The 21,628-nt window shown below is 37.2% G+C and overlaps 1 protein-coding gene across 1 annotated transcript; it reads left to right on the plus strand.

Moving 5' to 3' along the window:
* The first annotated feature begins 1,598 nt into the window (after positions 1-1,598).
* On the plus strand, positions 1,599-17,435 carry LOC108682268 (carboxylesterase 5A). Its single transcript, XM_047879962.1, has 16 exons — positions 1,599-1,752; positions 3,410-3,595; positions 4,982-5,129; positions 5,456-5,602; positions 7,251-7,401; positions 7,697-7,770; positions 8,563-8,674; positions 10,296-10,486; positions 11,597-11,689; positions 12,840-12,930; positions 13,474-13,566; positions 13,947-14,050; positions 14,635-14,788; positions 15,552-15,669; positions 16,189-16,311; positions 16,505-17,435. The coding sequence occupies exons 2-16, from the start codon at positions 3,462-3,464 to the stop codon at positions 16,701-16,703; spliced, it is 1,932 nt and encodes a 643-aa protein (XP_047735918.1). The 5' UTR covers positions 1,599-1,752; positions 3,410-3,461; the 3' UTR covers positions 16,704-17,435.
* Positions 17,436-21,628: the final 4,193 nt, after the last annotated feature.

Below are 21,628 nucleotides of genomic sequence, written 5' to 3' on the forward strand. Positions count from 1 at the left end.
AGCATTTCTCGGAAAATTTTAAAGATACTGCAGCAAGATAAATCAGTTTATACCATTTCTAATAAATAATAAGGAATTAACTCGATCAATGTCAGAGTACGTGAAACTTTCTGGAATAAATAATTTATCCTTACGCAGGTATTGAATCTTCGAACCACAATTTTCGAGTTTTTTAAACAAAAGGACCTATCGAATTTTCACAATATAATTTTCACAATATTGTACGCGAGTCCCATTTGTCATCTACCTCTAAATAACTAAGAAAACTTTTTTCTATTTATTACGTTTTCAAATACTTTTAATCACTTCTGAATTCATCCACGCATGATATTGCCTTACAAAGCAATAACTGCCATATAGTATAATTGATATGAAAGAGAACTGCACCATCCAAGTATCAATGCGTTCCATGACGGCACTTAAAAAATTCCTACTTTTAACCTTCAAATTTTTAAACAAATTTTTTTATGTGTTTTCTTTTATCCCAATCTTACGAAAATTTTTCTTTTTACATTATAGTTGGACAATAAAACGCTCAGCTATTATGTTAAGTCGCATTGAAATTGCATGGTTAATCAAATAAATCAAAATTGCACGAATGTAATAATTCCAATATAGCTACGATTCGTTCATCAAGACCTACCCTGTTAAAGACCCAAGTTATATAACTATAATCAACCAAAACTCTAATGATTGAATTTTATAATTATGCTCGCTCGGCTAAAAACGTTTCTATTAAATAATGGATTTGAGAAACATTCCTCTGCTTAAAACTGTTAACTTGGATCATGGAGATCAATTTGATTCATTCAACATACAAGTCGTTGCGTAGTGTTCGTTCGTTGACATCAGGTTGGTAGTCAGGAGAAGAATTAAATTCGTCTCCATATTCCTGATTGTTTTAACCACCAAAAACTTTCTAAGTTTCAACACAGTATAATTCATTCATAAGTCTACGGACACATGAAAAATAAAATTTATTTTTTAGCTTCCTGTTCTTCATTATCAAATTAACAACACTAGGTGGCCTCTCTCAGCGGTCTTCTTCGCTACATGTTGCCTCACTTTACCCACCGACCTCCTTTCTCCCCATTTCTCGGTATTATTGATATCTTATCGAACTTCAACTTTTATCAGTGCTCTGTCCTCTTATTTCTTATCTCTACAACCCAGCATCCACCGCACACCGCCCTGTCTCCAAGCCACTTCCACCCTATCCCCCAGTCTCCACCATTTTTCCTACACCAAGGCTTCTTCCTCCAGCAAGCATCATCATGGCTTCCAGCTTCAACCAATTTGGCATCCCCCTCCAAAATCCTGACCTCCAACTTCACTATCCTGGATTCCAGCCATCGCCATCTTGGATTTCAGCCTTCAGCTACGATACGCGCTCGACCTTTTTTGAAAGTATAGGCCCTGGTCTGCAGCCTCCACTTCTCCATCGAACTTCCATCCTCCATGCCCCTCCCCCGACAGCGTGCACGCGGTGCATGACTTCCCTGTTCTCTGCAACCAATGGACACCGGACAAGCTTATCGCAATCATCAAGAGCGTCCGTGATAATTGGCTGCCGGACAGCCGCTCTTTGTGTAGCTTTATTAAGCATCCAATTCTCCGTGGAGCTTCACTCGACAACCTGTGGTCATCTGCGCTCGCTGAAACTTAACCTGTCTACGTCTTACCTGTCCATCAACAGGCGAATAAGTGCACATTTTTCAGCATTTGCCTAATTACTTCGTACTCAACAAGCGAGTAAGTCTTTTTTTTCAGCGCGTGGTAAAATCGTTCTCACAATTTTTTTCCGGTAGCTCATATAATCTCACTTTCACACTCTCGCACTCTCGTACTGATACTGCAATTGATCGGGTTCAGTGTAACTTGACTTCACGATGCAAGTCAGGCTCAACGTTCAAATTTTTGAACATTGATGTGAGGTCTAGAAGTGAATGAAAACTTCCTTAGACTGGGCCTGAACGAGGTGCCTAAAACGTAAATCGTGGTTTTTCTGTCAAAACCTATTCACATCGTCACAAGAATTCATTAATATTCATTGTTTGAATAATTTTACAGACAATTATTCCAATAAGAGTTTTATGCAAATCTATGGCAAAACAAAATTTAATTTAAAACGCAAGTTAATAAGAAGTCACACTAAACTTGAATAAATTAAAAAAAGAGATTCATAATGAAAAAGACACCACCGGCGAAATTTTTGCTTGCTTTAGATTTCTGATTGATTTTGTGTTTTTGTGTCTGGTAGTGCAGAGACTGCCTTGTTCCGCATTAATCGTGACATCTAGATTAAATTTTAATCATTTTACTGTTGTTACCTACGCGCTCGTCTTAACTCCAAGGATTTCTGAAATAACGCTGACACAATTCCCATCTATTTGAACTCTACCATCGCATTGGAAAACGATTAATATCAGTGCAATTACATAAATATACTTAACTAGTATATTTACACTTAACTAGTTCCCAGATTTTAAAAATCTGAAAAAGTTACATGCCGTGAAAAATTCATTATCAAGTTACCAGATGCATTGAGTGATGAAATTTGGAGCGACATTTGCACAAAATCATATAAATAGGATCCTACTCGAAAATCAGATTTTGATTAACAATAATTACAAAATTCCGAAAATATGACGATGCTCAAGAATTAAAGCACCAAAAATTACTCCGAAAAGAGTCTCAAGGTTCTGACAAATCCAGTAGTTTGAAGGTTGATGGCTGGGGTCCTATCCTTAATGATGAGGGCCTCAGCTATCATGAGTTGATTGGTGTCGGGGCATCGCATGCCGACGCTGGTGCATTCTTCCAGCACCGTACGAGTGATGGTCTCGCTGTGGGCCTCCATCAGGTGGTTCCTTGGTCCACCAGACCGAAGGTGGCACTTGAGACGTCGGCTTAATGTCGTAGTTGTGAGCCCGATGAAGAACATATCTGAGGCCCTCATCATTAAAGATAGGACAGCAGCCATCAACCTTCAAACTACTGAATTTGTCAGAACATTGAGGCTGTTTTCGGAGTAATTTTTGGTGCTTTAATTCTTGATCATATTCATATTTTCGTGATTTTGTAATTATTTCTAATCAAATTCTGATATCTGAGATTCTATTTCTGACTATTTACATGATATTGCACTTATGTCGACCAAATTTCATCACTCAATGCTTCTTGTAACTTGATAATGAATGAATGATACATTCGAAACGTTGTTAACGAATTGAAAACGTTCATTAATACCATGATTTTCTAATACCACTGCACTAAACTAAAATATTGTTCTATATATTGAAAAAAAAACAGCAAGAAAATTGTAAATAAAATAAATTCTCTTGTCTTCAATGAAACCTGCTTAAAGTTAAAATTAATGAACAATAATTTTCTCTTCTTCCTTCTCCAGGAGAATTCATCGGACAGCTTCGAGTTTAATTTACAAGTGACCTACAATAAGGATGAGGGGATCCTTGCACGCGCTGTGCTTCTTAGCGCTGCTGGTGAGCGGCGGCCGCGCGGCGCGGCTCGCGGCGGGGCCGCTGCAGGCGCTGGGCTCGACCGTCCTCGCCTCCCACGGCCAGGCTGGCGGCGAGTGAGTCTAGTCGAGCATTTCTGCAGCGTATATGGCTATTATATACTTAAGTGTCAAGTTCAATGATTAAGTATAAGCAAGAATCTTGTTTGTCTATAAATAGGCTGACGGCGAGTGAGTCGTGCCGAGTCGAGCCGAGCATTGCTGCAGCATATATGGCTATTATATACTTAAGTGTCAAGTTCAATGATTAAGTATAAGCAAGAATCTTGTTTGTCTATAAATAGGCTGACGGCGAGAGAATCGAGCCGAGCTCGAACCGAGTCTAGTCGAGCATTGCTGCAGCATATATGGCTATTATTATTAAGTGTCAAGTTCACTGATTAAGTATAAGCAAGAATCTTGTTTGTCTATAAATAGGCTGTCGGCGAGTGAGTCGAGCCGAGTCGAACCGAGCCGAGTCTAGTCGAGCATTGCTGCAGCGCATATGGCTATTATGTACTAAAGTGTCGCGTTCGATGATTAAGTTTAAGCAAGAATTTTGTTTGACTTGTAAACCAGCTTGTAACGAGTAAGTCAAGCCGAGTCGAGCATTTTTGCAGCGTATATGGCTATTATATACCTAAGTGTCGCGTTCGATGATTAAGTTTAAGCAAGAATCTTGTTTGTCTATAAACAGGCTGGCGGCGAGTGAGTCGAGCCGAGCATTGCTACAGCTTATATGGCGATTATGTTCTTAGTGTCGCGTTTGATGAATAAGTTTAAGCAAGAATCTTGTTTGGCTATAAACAGGCTGGTAGCGAGTTAGTCGAAGCGAGCCTCGATGCATCGTATATGGCATCGTATATGGCATCGTATTTAATTTTATTGTCGAGTTCGAAAATTTAGCGAAAGTCTTATATGTAGATAGTTAGAGATAAGTATAGTGGTCCTATTTTAAATTTCTGGATAGAGCAAGAGACGATGAAACTAAATTATGCTCGTAAGTAAAGGGACTATGTCTAATAAAAAGTCACTGAGTCCTTCGGCTAATTACCGTTCAAAATAGGAAATAAGCTGTTATCAGAGGCCCACAATGATAGTTTCAGAACATCACAATCTCGTCACGAGGACGTTGGAGAATGCGGCCTGAACGACGAGTTCAGAGAAATGAAGGGCCGTTGAAAATTCGGTAGTTTACTTACGTTTAGGGACCTATTATCAATACAAATATTGAACTTTGATTTGCATGAATGAAAATGTAACCGAGTGTCAAATTATCCTACTTGAGAAGGAGATCTCATTTTCGTTAATTCCTAAATAAAAAAAAAATAAATTAAATATTTTATCTTCTATTATCAACTTGTTCATAATTTAGTTTTTAGATCATACAAGATTAAGCATTTTCTGTCCGCACTCGTCAATCATAAAGTGCAACTTGCTAATTTTTCTCGTATGACTTGTTAGATTGAGACGGCCTGGTGACGTAGAAGGGCCCAAGGTGGTGGTGGAGAATTTGGGCGTGACGTTCGTGGGCACAACCATGCAGTCTCTGTACAACCGAACCATCAACTCTTTCCTTGGCATTCAATTCGCGACTGCAGATCGCTTCAAGGTAACTAATATCCACGATTTATTTACGAACATACTGTTTCGTTCAATAATGAACAAAAATGCTCAGAGTAAGTATCTTGGGAAGTTGATAAATCTTTACCTGAATACAACTTTATTTCTGAACATACTGTTTCATTCAATGAACAAAAATGCTCAGAGTAAGTATCTTGGGATGTTGATAAATTTTTACCCGAATACAACTTGAAGTGCATATTTTTAAATTGTGAATGGGAGCGCTCTCTAATTACTTTCTTAATACATTATAATTAACTCGCAATTTTTGTTTTGTGCCCCCTAATATTTGTTTTACTTGTTGCCGCATTGCAGTACAGCGAGCTTAAAACAAGTCTTGGCACTGGTAACGAAGACTATCCTGCCGATCACATGGGGCCGAAGTGCTGGCAAAACTCAATGGTCGGAAACTTCGCTGAAGGAGACGAGGATTGTCTGTTCCTCAACGTGTATGTACCTGCGGTGAGTGCATAAGTATATATCATAGTTTTAGTTGAGTATTTATATCCAGTACAGGCTGGGGGCTCTCGGTGAATCCAGTTACCGTGTGGTGAACCATCGTGCAGTACAATACACTGCACGAATTATTGTCAAAAATGCAGCGAAGCCGTACGCAGTTTTGCTGCACGGCTTTAATACTTACTTCCCTATATGGTAATGATTTATTTAACCTTTCTATGTGCGTTGAATATGTATCGCAGTAAATACTTTCAAGAAATGTTTTTCCAAAAATATTATGCAAGCAAATGATTCTGATCAATGAAATCTTAAAGAAACTTACGCTGAAAGTAAGAGAAGAAGGTTTTAAACAACTAATTTTTAGTGGAATAGTTACGTTTTTAAGATTAAACTAACTGTAGACAATAGATAGTTGTAATAATTCCTATAGTAAAATTTCATTTGAAAAACTAAGCGATTAGGTTATTCCTGAAATAAGTTGGAAGCCATTGGTCCGGCCAAAAATCGATGACTGCTGACGACTAATAAATTTTTGTATTACATTTGAAAAGTGGCCCGTGTTCACCCATTTACTTAGACTTCGTTTTAAACCAAGTGAATATCGTTAAACCTGGCATAATTTGACGCAGAGTTCGTGTTATCGATATAATACTTGATAACGAACCTACTTGCACGGTTTTACAATACGGCTGACGATTTTAACAGCAGTACAATTATTATTATTGGAAACGGTGACCAAACATTGAGACTACCTCTTTACCAACAGAAACCATCTTTTCTGTGTCTCCAGCAGCAGGTAAAGCATCTCTTCTTAAACCTGGGCAAAATTAAGACGCTTTTCTTCGGCTTAGGTGTAGAAACCTGTATAAATAACAGATCGTTACAAGATACACAACTATAAATACATAGAAAACGATTATTCACAGTATAAATCAATTCAGCTATTAAGCCAAGTAATTAGTACGGGATGACAGTTGCAACAACTAAGTACTCACTCTAATAGGAGGTTCTGGTGTGATGAATCAAAATACTTAAAATTTGAAAATAAGTTAGCTATTGTCGTGTTCATTGTGGTGACGTTCATGTATAATTACAAGTCTTATTTTTACAATTATATCTAATTCTATCTTTTTAAACATTTTTATTATATTAATTAAAAATCTTAAACGAAACCTCTACACAAGCATTTTAAGATAATATAAACAGTAGCTGCTGAATAATGTCATAGGCATTTTCAACAATTGAAATTTGTTGCTGAACTTATAATATCAATTTTATTACGTAGACACGATTGTTTGATGTGTACATTTCGAAACTAATTCATTTAGACCTGGAAGAAATTTTTTGGTGAATAATTATAGTAATAAAAACAAAACGCATATTTCGACATGAATTGTAATGACACCATTCTCAAACACATTTGGAGTGACCATAACAGGACGTCATAAAATACGAATGTTTTATGATTTCATTTCTTTAGCAGAATAATGTCACGAGACGCATTTCATTGTGTCATTTCGAATAATATTCGACTTTTTTGACTGAACGCTTTTAACAATAGTTATTTGATTTGTTTGTAGGAACCAGTGACGAAAGATCCTTTACCATTGATGTTGGGATGAAGAATAAAGTGGTTTTAAATCTTTCACAGGATAACGCGACTGGGGGTGATAAACTGCCTGTGATGGTATTCATCCACGGAGGATCCTTCACGAGTGGTGACGCTTCCCTCTACCTGCCCACCAGGCTCCTCGACGAGGATGTCATCCTTGTGGTCATCCAGTACAGACTGGGGGCTCTCGGTGAGTCCAGTTACCGTGTGGTCATCCAGTACAGACTGGGGGCTCTCGGTGAGTCCATTCATCGCGTGGTAATTCAGTTTAGACTTCATAGCGACAATGTATAAATCATCTTATATAGGACCAGATCTATGCTTATAACAAGAATATTGGATATATTTTGCATGTATGTGTATCCAATTCTGAATTTCGATGTAGGTTTTTCGTCGGTATTGAGCTTCAGGCGTATGGCAAAAATTCTGATTCCAGTTACTTCCATTGAATGTCTTCAACCGCATCGTATTCATTCATCCCGTAGGTTGGCTCTCACTTCTAAATGACGAGATTCCCGGCAACGCGGGTTTGTCCGATCAAATCAACGCTCTACATTGGGTAAGTATTATTCAAATTGGGTATTTTTTGCAAACGCTTTTTCTCCTTTCGGTTACACAAATCCCTGTTAGATGTGTAAATGACATTTTTCGATGTGCAAATGACGTTTCTAATCGCGGCTTAGAAAAAGTGTTCGAGCGATTGCATGAGCGATCTGTAGTACTCAGTGGAACGTTGCGGTGAAAATAACGAAATTCAGTCCACACAGTTTGGCCTCTATGAATTCTTTTTTATACGCTTTGTGCTACTTTTTGACCTCCCGAGAAAATGATTTAATCTGATGATTTAAATGTTCGAAGTTCGATTTGTTTATGTAATGCCTAATTCAGCTGAACTGTGGTTTAATTTATGAATGTGTGCACTGTAAAAGACCATCAATAATTCAACACTTAAATAAAAAGGAGAAAAAAGATGGAAAAGCTACTCCATTGAATCGCTCCTGTTCCGGCAAAATTTTACTTAGAATCGACAATTTTATTTCGCTAACGAAGTAGAGAGTTGCCTTCAGTTATTTACTTGGTCATCAAACTATTATTATTATAGAAGTCACTTTTCTTCGTCGGAAACAGATGAAGAATTTATTTCTGTAGTTATCTAATGCTAGTAAATAAAAACTTTTCGAAAGATTTAGTTAAATAATTTTTGCCTATGTTGTAATCTTACAACTCTTGTCAAGATAACAATGATCAAATTAAACAAACTTGTGTATGCCCAATACTATGAAATCTTGAATGATTGGTTACATTTAATAATAAATTGGTACATTTCAAATCAATTTTCTTTGCTGTAAAGGTTCAAAATTACATTGCACCTTTCAACGGAGACCCGGAGAAAGTGACAGTGTTCGGCCAGAGCGCCGGATCCGTGTCAGTGAGCACTCTGGTCGCCATCCCCTCAACTAAAGGTGAGGCGTGTGATAACTCCAACTCTGCCTGTCATTTGAGTAGCCGTGGCGGGACGTGTGGACAACCGCCGCGACAGAGTGATGAGTGAACAACGCCAGCTTGATAACATAACATAACGTAACATAACATAATATAACATAACATAACATAGCATGACATAACATAACATAACATAACATACCTGACATAACATAACATAACATAACATAACATAACATAACATAACATAACATAACATAACATAACATAACGGAACATAACATAACATAACGTAACGTAACATAACATAATATAACATAACATAACATAACATAACATAACATAACATAACATAACATACCTGACATAACATAACATAACATAACATAACATAACATAACATAACATAACATAACATAACATAACATAACGGAACATAACATAACATAACGTAACGTAACATAACATAATATAACATAACATAACATAGCATGACATAAAATAATATAACATAACATAACATAACACAACATAACATAACATAACATAACATAACGTAACATAACATAACATAACATAACATAACATAACATAACATAACATAACATAACATAACATAACATAACATAACATAACATAACATAACATAACATAACATAACATAACATAACATAACATAACATAACATAACATAACATAACATAACATAACATAACATAACATAACATAACATAACATAACATAACATAACATAACATAACATAACATAACATAACATAACATAACATAACATAACATAACATAACATAACATAACATAACATAACATAACATAACATAACATAACATAACATAACATAACATAACATNATACCAGCGTGATGTGTGAACAATACCAGCGTGATGTGTGAACAATACCAGCGTGATGTGTGAACAATACCAGCGTGATGTGTGAACAATACCGGCGTGATGTGTGAACAATACCGGCGTGATGTGTGAACAATACCGGCGTGATGTGTGAACAATACCGGCGTGATGTGTGATCAATGCCCGTGGGGTGTGTGATCAATGACCGTGGGGTGTGTGAACACCGCAAGCGGGATGTGTGAAGTACGCCAGCGGGATGTGAGTGAACAACCACATCAGGCTATGTGAAAGAACATTGCACCATGGATGCCCCACACATTTGTGGACCAGCCCATATATATCGGCTGCGTACGATATTTTCGTTTTCTTTTCGGTTATGGACAATTTTTTCGCTGGTATTTACTTGAGGGGGCTTCTTAAAATAATCTAGTATTAAAAATTTATCAAATTTTTTTCTTATTTTATCGCTGCACATATGGTTCGATCACTCGATTCCGTAAAAAAAGTATTCCATTATACAAATATTTTAAATCCTTGTCGAATATGCTAACAGAATTTTGGTCCTGAAATACCTTGAATCGTAACGATAAAATTTTAAATCAATTGGCATTTTTTATAACATTGTTATACTCTCAGATTGGCATAAAGTTCCACGATGATCTTTCAAAATGTATGGAATATTCTCGATAAGCACGTAAACTTGATCATCGAACGAAGATTGACCTAAAGAGTAGCGATGTGACATTCATTGTCGAATTTTTATGGCTGCCCTCAGGCTTGTTTGCCCGCGCCATCGCCGAGAGCGGCTCGTCGCTCGAGTATTGGGCGATAGACGAACATCCCGTGCAGTCGGCGACCGCATTCGCCGAGCTTTGCGGTTGTGACATCACCGATGAATCAACTATCGCAGATTGTTTAAATAAAAAATCTGCGGCCGAGCTAACGATGTGTACTTCAAAGTCCGTGGTGAGTTATGACCTTGTGAAGCACGTAGCTGCGATGAGAAAACTAGGAAAAATGTCGGCAGAAAAACTAGGACTTTCTTTTATAATCGAACATGTTTACGAGTGAGTCCCGTCTGAGCGCATGAAAAAAAAAACACAAAATCAACCTTGTGAACGCATCAATATAGAAGTCACATGAGACATCAGCTGCCGTCTAAATGAAAATTTTAATGTCATCTATAGCAGCACTCATGTGAGCTAGATAGACTCTGCGACTGCTAATGCTCACTTCCAGATCTTCGACACTATATAGCTTGAGTCGCCACACAGCGCATGTCACATGCATTACCTCGCGGCCTGTCGATAGAAAAAGTGCAAAAAATTTCAAATTACTATTTATATTGTTTGATTAACACATAAAAATGGCAAAACTGTTAAAAATGGCAAAATTTTTAATAAGACAAAAGAGTGCGCAAAAAACGTATTTATCATTAAATCTGCCAAATTGCAAGAGGATACTTCTGGGTTTTTCATTCGAAGTAGCTCCGTCGATATATGATATCACGTAGCTGAACGGGAAAGCATCGTGGCGTGGTTTCACCGTAAGAGCATAGTTGTTGTTTTTTTTTACAAAAATTGCCCAATTTGAATGGCCTGGCCAGATCTGGTTCTATGCAACTTCTTCCAATGAGGTCATTTCAAAAATGAATTGAAAATAATTAAAGCGGCAGTCGGTGAAGAGATAACATTATTATACCATCTAAAATAGTTTCGTCAGTATTAAGTATATTTTTAGGCGTTATGTGGAAAGTTATGGTTCTAATCTGTTACCAAATAAAGATCACTTCCATCGGAGGCCGAAGACATAAGTACTATGGCCACCTACGTCGCATTGACGGTAAAGATCCTTAACATCTGCCAGTGACGTTTACTGTAAATTGTATTGGTCGACGATCCGAAATCACTCTCATTTACTTATTCCGTTGGCTTATAGGTACTACATTACTAATTACATCAAAAGGAATTTCACCCGTGGCTGATCCCCACCTCATATGAGAACCAAGTACTAATTTTTTTGCTAATCATAAATACTGTAAATTAAACAGCTTTTAAAAAATATCTGAACCCATAGGCCACGCAACAAAAGAATGCCAACCTTGGGTTTGACGGCGTCTCTCCAGTGGTGCAGCCTAATGGCACCGTGACCAATCCACTCATCGAGATGGTAAGTTGGGCTACAACTAATTTATTCGCTCGTATCCTAAACCCAATAATCAGTTGTCATAAACTGGGATAAGTTATTTCTTAAAAGTGATGAAAATGCGACCGTTTTCATTATTCATGTAGATAACTGATGACAACATTTACAATAGAAGTATTATTTACATTTCATATGACATTTACAATTGAAATACATTATAGTTATTGTGGCATGCAAATTATTTATTAACGTGAACAGTTTGAGAATCACTGCCTCCAACAATGCTGCATGAAAAATCCAAGCACCCAACACGAATGTGTGATTTTTAATAATAAATAATATATGATTTTTTAACCAGCAAACAAACAACATCATCTGTTCTAGTGAGCGTGCGCATGAAATTAGTGGATAGATCTCATCCAAGTTTTTCCGATAGAAATCAAGTTTACCGACTTGTTACAAAGAGAAGTGAACTCATTTATAAATATAAATATCTCGTGTGAAGTAAGAAAAATGAATAAATAAGTCTGTGTGCAAGAATTGAAGGAACGTGCCCACACTGAAATAAGAGCCAAAATATCTCATTTGAAGCAAGAATAAAATACTTAAAAATAATTTTTTAAAAAACACGTTTTTCTTGTGGACTAAAAGGTAGAAAATAAATTATAGCTCGGCCCAAAAACGTGTGTCGGGCAGATTTATGATTAAAGCGAAAAGCACACAACACACGAATTTTGGAAATTTGATGGTGAACGTACAGCCCGACCCACGTTTTTTTTGGGGCGAACCATAATTTATTTTCTACTTTTTAGTCCACAAGAAAAACGTGTTTTTTTTAAGTTTTTTTTAAGTATTTTATTTTCTACTTTTTAGTCCACAAGAAAAACGATTAAAACTTGATTAAGTATTAAACTAATTTAGGTCTCTAATTACTAGTTTTTATGATTGTATCTGAAATTGTTAGGCGAAAATAGCCTGCATGCCGAATTTCAGATCTCTAGAGCAATCAGAAGTGGACTAATTTTCGTTGTCAATGTTAACAACAAACAAACAAACAAACAAACGCGAAGCTAAGCTAAGAAAAACGTGTTAAAAATATATAAATATGGCTGGGTGTTGTAGTATTGAGGAAAGGTGTCCTAATTTTCATCACATCTCGTGCCCTTGATTGCAGTTGCCTGCTGACTACATGGCCCAGAGGCTCTCCAACAACGTAACCTTCATGAGTGGCTGCGTCAGGGACGAAGGATCATACGTCTACGCTCGTACGTTTATTAATAATCAGTATTCTTTCTTTTATTTTGTTCATTTCACTAAATCGTGTTCATAGTTGTCAATGTTCCATAGATTCCTCTCGCATCATCCATGTGTATCTCGCAGTTCATTCTATTTAGTCCATATTTTATAGGAATGACTTCGGTCGTACATTAAACTTGTATTTTTATAAATTGGTTCTACATTTGAATATTTGAAATTATATAATTAAGAAATGCAGCAAGATACAAGAGCTAATGCGTGACCTCATAATATTCCAAAGTTCATCCCGTTCTAAGAACGGGATGAACTTTCGGCGCAAAGATTCGAATTACAATTAGATTACAATTTCATTTCAATTATATTACAATTACTATTATAACCAACAAGTCCAACTGTAATTTTATAAGCAACAAGTCCAGCTGTAAGAATGCGAATTGATAAACTGAGTATAATTGTTTTCAGTGATGCTGATTCAATTGTTTCAATGATGCGAATTGATATTGAATTGAATTGTTTTGAACAATTCAATTGAAACATTTAATTGTTTTCAGTGATGCTGGAGGCTTATTTGAAGCCCAACAACCTCACCACTAATGGGGATTACCTCGCCAACCAGGCCATCCCAGATGTTCTCAAAGCTGCAGGTATTTACGACAATTAAAACTCTAAATAATTACCGGTCATATAAATTGTTGCATTAATTTTCAACTAGTCATCGACAGTAAAAAAATTTTAGGTTTTTTGCGATCATGCCATATTTAAAACGGCGTTAGACTTGCGTTCCATGATATGAAGACGCAAAATTTTCATTCATGGGGCGAATTTCAAATTCGCCATTAAAGGCGAATAACTGAAATGCATTGCGTTTGAGAAACAAACGAGTTAAATTCGATCAATATTTAACATTTTTCTATTCATCATTCAATATCAAAATGTAATGATTATACGTACACTGTTAAAGCCATGTTAAATTTGGCTTCATAATATTCCATTCACAAGTGCTAAGTTAATCTCAATGTTTCAGGCATCGACGACAGCACGCGCGTACTTTCGCAGGCGCTCACGGACACCTTCTTCCCTGGCGTTGACATGACCGATATCGATGCCATTACTCCCGGCATGATCGATGTAGGTTTGAGATGTGCCAGTAAAGATATAGTTTATGCTGACAATCTCTACTCATAACAACATTTTTTCGTGTGGGATCTTCACCCATTGCGATTCGCACATTTTTATGTTTTAGAAAACCAAGTTCGTGTGTAAAGCTATCGACGCCATTACTCCCGGCATGATCGATGGTTTGAGATGTGCCAGTGAAGATATCGTTCATGCTGACAATCTCTACTCATAACAACATTTTTTCGTGTGTAATCTTCATCTATTAAGATTCACACGTTTTTCTGTTTAGAAAACCAATTTCGTGTGTAAAGCTCACGTCGCCATAACTCACGGCATGATCGATGTAGATTTGAGATGTGCCAGTAAAGATATGATTCAAGCTGATAATCTCTACTCATAACAACATTTTTCGTATGCAATCTTCATCTATTGAGACAAATCTTCATCTATTTTAGAGAATCAATTTTGTGTGTGACGCTCTAACACCTGTATTTAATTGTTTTTTTATTCTTTTTCAGCATTATGCACTATTTAAATTTTGAATAATGATAAATTTCGATTTAACCCCCTGAAATAAAATATTGTTTTCTCAGCTTATGGGCATGCTGTTCTTGAAGTCCGGCACTTACAACTTCGCGAAAATGCACAGCCGTTACTACAAAACAGACACTTACTTCTATACCTTTGACTTCGTAAGCGAAAACTCGCTTTTCGACCTCATGTTCATCGATCCTCCCTTCGACGGCGGTCAGTGACGTATAATTTTACAAGCTTTTAATTTAGAAATCAACTGATACTGTTTGTAATTATTTAAAGTCCATTAGTAAATGTCATGAGAAGCGATAGTTTTTGGCTACGTTTTGATCAAGTTTTGAATCGTAATTCAACATGCGGTATTGACGCCTTTCTCGACCGCTATCGCCGCTTAGAACCGATAATCACTACGCATTGTTATTTATTACTGAAACACCTACAAAAACTTTCTTCTGTCTTAAATAGTCCAAAACAGTGCAAAATAAGATGTTACTTGACTTATAAGCTAGGCTGAGGTTTGTTTAGGATATGACACACTAATAAGTATTGTGCTAGTGATGTTGTTATCAGCAAATCTTCCATGCAAATTATTATCACTACTTATTAGCCATTAAAGTATAGTATCTTCGGCTTTGAAGAATAGGCCTGGATAGGCCTGTCGCCGATTCTTGTATTTTTCTTGACTAGACTGGCCTTAGACTGGCCTTGTGATCAAATCTTTTCGGCGGACGGTGGTTTAAAATCGTTTCAAGGCTTCCAGCTCCGTAGGGTACCAGCCATTTCAGTACTAAACATAAACTAAAGATGACTTCAGACACTGTATTATTAAACCTGGTTTATACCTGTTGTTACTTCAGCAGTTACCAACAATCTCTGAAAAATTACAAATAAATCTCTCTATATTGATATGTTATTCTGCTTTTCTTGAACGACGCCTTTTTCTGGCGCCTTCATAAGTTCTCGTATTGGCGCGCAGGAGTAACACACGCGGATGAGCTGATGTACCTCTTCTCGCTTCCAACTGAGCTCACCGATGCGCAACGTCTAACCTCGAAGCGCCTCGTCAAACTCTGGACCAACTTCGCCAAGACTGGGTACATATAAACAACTTCATCTCAGACTCGTATAGTGTTTTTACATTCATCATCTCATGGTAGTCATGATTGTGAATCTTCTATTGCACATTTTTCTTAATATTCATTTGTTAGTAGTAATTTTTCCAATATTACACTGTGTGATGAGGTAGAGTGGATTATAAAAACAAATAAATAATTGTTTTGCTTATAATTTGTGCTTGTCAATTTCAACATAAAAACCGTCAAATTTGTGCCGCGGGCATATTCATGGGAGAATTGGCCAAGTTACTTTGTTTCCATCAAATGTTGCTGCACTGGATGCAATCATGGTCAATGTTCAAAGGTTATTGTCGCATTCTATTGTATCTCATTGCACTGCTTTTTGTGCCTCATAAAATAAACTCTAATATTCAACGATCGCGAGCGATTTCATGATCGGCCGATTTCATGTGATCATGAGCGGTTTCATGATCACTGAAATCATTTTCACATGTCAAAAATATTCCAGTCCCAAACAATGTAATGAATTTTGCACAGGGAACCGTCGGCTCAGGCGGACAGCGAGTTAGGGTTGCCAGTCTGGAAGAAGTTTACCGAAGAAGAACCCAACTACCTCCTCATCGAGGACAAGTTGGAGATGAAGAAGAACTACCCTGAGAGGCGAGTTTATAATCAATTGTATCGCACAATAACGCGTCACTTCATAAAACCTTTAGCTGCCACTATTAGACTATTAGACCCTGTATACATTTCTTTCTATAGAAATAATACATAAATTCTTCAATAAATTTCAATATTTCACCATTCCTGAACTAGGCTAACATTAATACTAGCGTCACTCGTTTGTTTTCAGGTATACGATCGAGATGCAGCTCGCTTACCCCACGACGCCCGCTCCCCCTACTGACCCGCCAGCGGAAACGGTTCTTAAAACAGAATACGATGACCTCAAGAAGCAGAGTGACGCCTTCATGGCTTGCATGATCGTCTTCATCGTTCTCTTCGTCGCCAGCACCGGCGGAGCAGTCTTCTTCTACCTCAAAACTCGTTAAGCCTTGTCTCCTCCTTCCAAGATAGTTGACCATCATCTTTTAACGCACATAACTCACAAACGATCATACTCCTTTTTATTTTATTTTTTTTCGAACTCGATGCATTTGTAGTTTCAGACCTAAAGTTAAGTTGTAGTTAAAGTTGTAGTTTCAGTCTAATTTACAATCATGTTGAATAGCGTGGCATGAGAAGCTCTGCCGGGAATGTAAATCATAGGAATCAAATAATAGGAATCATAGGAATCAAGTCCAGCAATCCAGCCGTGGACCAGCAATGTTCAACATCTGGTAGTGTTAGGTGTATGGAAGTTTTGTTGCGTACTGTCGAATTAATTGTAATTAAGTAAATTAATGTCGAATGGTCATTTTACAAAATGTTTATCATTAAGTTCATGATTTTTGTTCATGAATAAAATCGTTAAGTTCATGATTTTAGTTTCTAATTATAAAATGCAAGGAAACATAATTCAATTTGGCAATAACATTGATTACGTCAAATCCATTAGATTCATATTAATTTTTACGAAGAAAATTAAATAAGGAATGATTTTATTAGTAATAACATAGTATAAAATCGTAAAACATGATGCCTAAATTTAATCATTTATATGCTTCAAATTTTTCAAATCGCTAAATTTTTTATTTAAATTGTAATTTTGCAATCGATCACTCGACTAGTCTCAGTATACAAGTATTTTTAATGAGCAGCTGTAGTAAAATTAGATAAATGTTTCCGATCTTTTGAAATCATCCTCAATTCTAAAACAACAAAATAGAAAACGTTTAGTGGGAGTGATAAGTCTGAAGTTTTTCTCCATATTACAAGCTTCATAGACAGATTAGGAGTTCACAAAAGTTTAAGCGAAGAATTTTGTTCCATATTTATTTAAACCCAACAATCTGAATTTGTTTGAAGTCCCAACGTTGAACTGACGAGGAAAATATGATCAACATCAAATAATCGCTAATCAACATTTTTTTGCACATTTACAGTCATATTGCACACCTTGGGATGTAAAGCTCTGCCGGCCAGGAATGTAGAACATATAAATGACAAATTATTCTCTTCATGTTGAAATGCTATTTCACTTTCTTACACAATGCGTGATTGTTATGCGTGATCAAGAGTTTAAGTGATGAAGTTCGTTCCATATTTATTGAAAGCAAACAATTTTAATTTGATTCGGGTTATCATGTAACTCAACGATAATTAATCTCTGCTTGACGTCGATTTGTCTTGCTTTCTTGTTTACCTACATTTCAACTTGGAACAAACTCATAATCAACGTAGATCTGTTGATATATGCCTGGTTGGTATAGTGGGGTTGGTGCCCCAAGAAACTGGCACATGTAGCCTATTGCAAAAACAAAATTTGGGAACCATGGGAACAAAATGCACAAGTATGCAGGTAGGTGTTATGCACAGAAGTAGAGACAGAGATGCACGTGTAAATAAACCCCGTTCATAGTAGTGGAACTTACTCTCGGTAGCCACAATTGAATTCAATCTAGAAGATAAATTTGCACTGAAACGAACATGCTTATAAATGTAATTGGAGGACAGGTGTATAATAATAATAATGATAATAATAATAATAATAATAATAATAATAATAATAATAATAATAATAATAGCGGTTTCAGCGTTTATTAGGCCGTAGGCCTGTCGCCGATTCTTAACATCGTAGAACATTCACAGCATCTTGTGGTCTCGAACTCGCAACTCACTGCTACAATTCTGCTGTGCTTAACCGCCCGGCCTCCTCGCTGATTCTGACCAGAAATTGGCGCACAGAAGTCAGTGCAGTTGTGTGAAGTCAGTTGTGACCCCATGTGCCATGCAATGTTCCCTCAGTCCCGTGGATCGCTCGCGGTGTATAAGTCTAGCTTTAATAGAGTAATACTTAAGGGAATAAATCCCTCCCTACCTAGTACGTGGTCCGTCCGGATGTGGCGTATGAGGTAGCAGTTGGACAATTTTAGACGTACGGAGAGTAGACATGACAATCTTACAGTGAAAGATGAAGGGATAAAATCGAAACTGGAGGGGGTGCACTTCATTGTCCACCTTAGGAGCGGCGAAAGCTCTAGTGCTAGGAAAGTTCGACAACGCATGAGGAGCCAGCATGTGAGGTCTTCTTTGTATGGGTCTGCGAGAGCGTGGAGAATGGAAATCTCTTGGGTGATGTCAAGAAAACTGGGATCATTAACTTTGCGCGCTCTGATGTCATCCCATCTCCTTCACCAAGTATCAAATTCAATGGAGGGGCAAACGTCCTTCAGATCGAAGCCAGCGGGATAGTGACTCTTGACATCGCGGCGCTACACCACTGTCACCTCACCACCACGCGAGGTATAACCGCAAAGACCTACCCCAAGAGAGGAGTCAACTGCAGCTGTGAAGGCAGGCCAGTCGGCTCATTATAATTTACAGCCGAGTGAGCGAATAGAGAAGTTCTAAGGGGAAAGTGAGAAAGAATTCAGAATGAATAATATGCGTATTAAAAAATTACTTTTTAAGGACAACATATTTCTAAAGAGGCCGGTGTTTCCGATGTTGCACATGTACAATGAATATTTAATTTTATTTTTAAATATTTAAAAAAATTATATTAATAATTTTTTAATGTATCATTTTTATTTTATTTTTATTTATTTAATTATTTATTTTGTCGATTTATTCAAAGATCGTCTCCAACTTTACACAAGTGTGTAAAATTTCAGAACGATTGGACAGGTAGAAGTGTGTTAAATGTCGATAATAAGAATTATAGCAGACAAGCTAACAACACGAAGTGAAATTTAAGAGAAATATTATAAAAAATGGTCAAAATCTGGTACAACGAGACGTGTCCAGATTGTGAGAAGGAGTAAGTGTCTATTGATGAAGATGAGGTCTGGTGAATAAACATCGTATTTGGGATGGAAGACTGGATGTGTAATACTCGATAAGGATACAGAAGAGAGAGCAGAGATGAAGTTAAGTATGATGAATTATCTCGCCTCAATTATATGGTTGTCTGTGGAGGAGAACGAGGAGGCGTGATGGGTGTTACAGTCTCTTGCAATAAAGCTGTCGCTGGATGCGGAGAGAATTATCATAAAGATAAGGTAATATCTCAAAAAGTAGATATTGACTGTAGGAATGTACAACATAACCATTCGTTATGTTGGAATAAAATTTACATATACCGAATTAAAAATCACGTGTTAATGCTTCATAAATATAGCACTAATAAATGAATTACTGACTCGTGTAAGATATTTAAACTCGGTAGGTATTATACATGTAGTTACACACTCAAGTGACACCAGTAGATTCACAGTGGCGCATGCTTCAGCCATAAAAAAATATAACTCAGTACTCACTGCAGTGAGTGACAGAGAGCGCATTTTCTCGTCGACGAAAACGTGAAGTCACGGACAGACAGACGGACGGACATGGGGAGGACGATAGTGCATTTTTTCCATATATGAAAAAATGAGCTAAAAAGCTAAAGCAAACTTACCCGGTGGGGCTAGGCATGTTTTAAGAAATTGAAGGTTTGTCTGGCTTTGATAATGTGAAATCTTCGAATGCAAAGAATCATCGTGGTAGAATTTCAAATTCTGTTTCTCAAAAATGGCGTCAAGATTCAATTGTTAGAGTCTTCAATTGGCCACTAAGCAACCTTTTATCAAACCCCTTTCCTTGGTCTAAATAATTTGTCTATACATAATATATTATCAAAATTAAGTGGATAATTGCCCGTAGTTGTATTCGAGGGAAACGAATGGCTCTACCCAGCTATTTATTTTTAATACGGATGGATTTCGGTATTACTGCAACTCTAATCCGAGAATTCACTCAAATATCCGAAAATAAATAGTTTTACCTCTTTACGTTCCAACCATGTATATATTTTACTTAAAACTTGCGGCATCATGTTACTGATGCATACTCCCGGCATGTCATTACGAATTAATAATTATGAGAATTATTATTTATGATAACAGGCGAAGCTTCCAAGTGCAGACGAGACGCACGTACACTAGCATCATCCCAGGCACTTGATTGTCTTATCGATCTATACAAAATGTTTCAGGAGATAATAAATGCAAGGAGCCCTGCGCAATTAAACTTTTGTTATTTATATGGGATACCATGCATATTAAATGGCATCTTATAATAAAGTTGTGGAACGGAAGACGTTTTTTTAGAGCTCGCTTTTTTGCTGGAGACGAAATAAGTTTGTTGGCTAATTCATGTGAGCGTGTTTTTTGAAATCTGTCGAGTTAAATATCCTTCGACTTCGGTATTGTTTGAAATATTCGTCTTACGAACACAGGAAATTATTTTTCTCAAGGATATTCTCATTAAGTCCGACAATTTATTAGACCTCATCACCTATAAGTATTTATTACAAGTTCTCATACCGGTCTTCTTCATAGAACATAGCTTAACCTTACCTGCCGCATCAACAGATATTTCCCGACCCCTTCCCACTCTTAGAGACAGATTTTTGTTATCAAATCAGCCTCTAACTTTTATCAGCGCTGACCCTTCTGTACTTATCTCCGCAAGCCTCCACCACCCTAGCCCCCAGTCTTCACCACCATGTCTCCAGCCTCCACCACCATGTCTCCAGCCTCCACCACCCTGATCCTCAGCCTACTCTAGCCTTTCTCCCGTCTTTCCCGTCTTCTTCGCCTTTCTCCCGTCTTCTTTTCTTTCCCCCATTCTTTGGCCTCCAGACTCCACAGTTCTAAACCCAAGTCTCCATTACGCCACCATTTCTCCCGTCACCTCAAGGTCAGCTACCGCGCACGCGGTGCATGACTTCACAATCATCGGCAGCCATAGGACCCTGGACCGATATCATCAAGAGCGGCCGCGATAATTGATTGCAGGACAGCCGATCTTACTGCAGCTTTATTAAGAATCT

The sequence above is a fragment of the Hyalella azteca genome, unplaced genomic scaffold (assembly GCF_000764305.2).
Source record: "Hyalella azteca isolate HAZT.00-mixed unplaced genomic scaffold, Hazt_2.0.2 contig4316, whole genome shotgun sequence".
Lineage (NCBI taxonomy): Eukaryota > Metazoa > Arthropoda > Malacostraca > Amphipoda > Hyalellidae > Hyalella > Hyalella azteca.

Bases quoted from the DNA above. Each gene is read 5' to 3' on its own strand.
- LOC108682268 (XM_047879962.1), top strand. From the start codon at position 3,462: ATGAGGGGATCCTTGCACGCGCTGTGCTTCTTAGCGCTGCTGGTGAGC. The intron at 5,603-7,250 runs GTGAGTGCATAA...AATCTTTCACAG, and splicing joins TCAACGTGTATGTACCTGCG to GATAACGCGACTGGGGGTGA. The intron at 8,675-10,295 runs GTGAGGCGTGTG...GGCTGCCCTCAG, and splicing joins CGCCATCCCCTCAACTAAAG to GCTTGTTTGCCCGCGCCATC.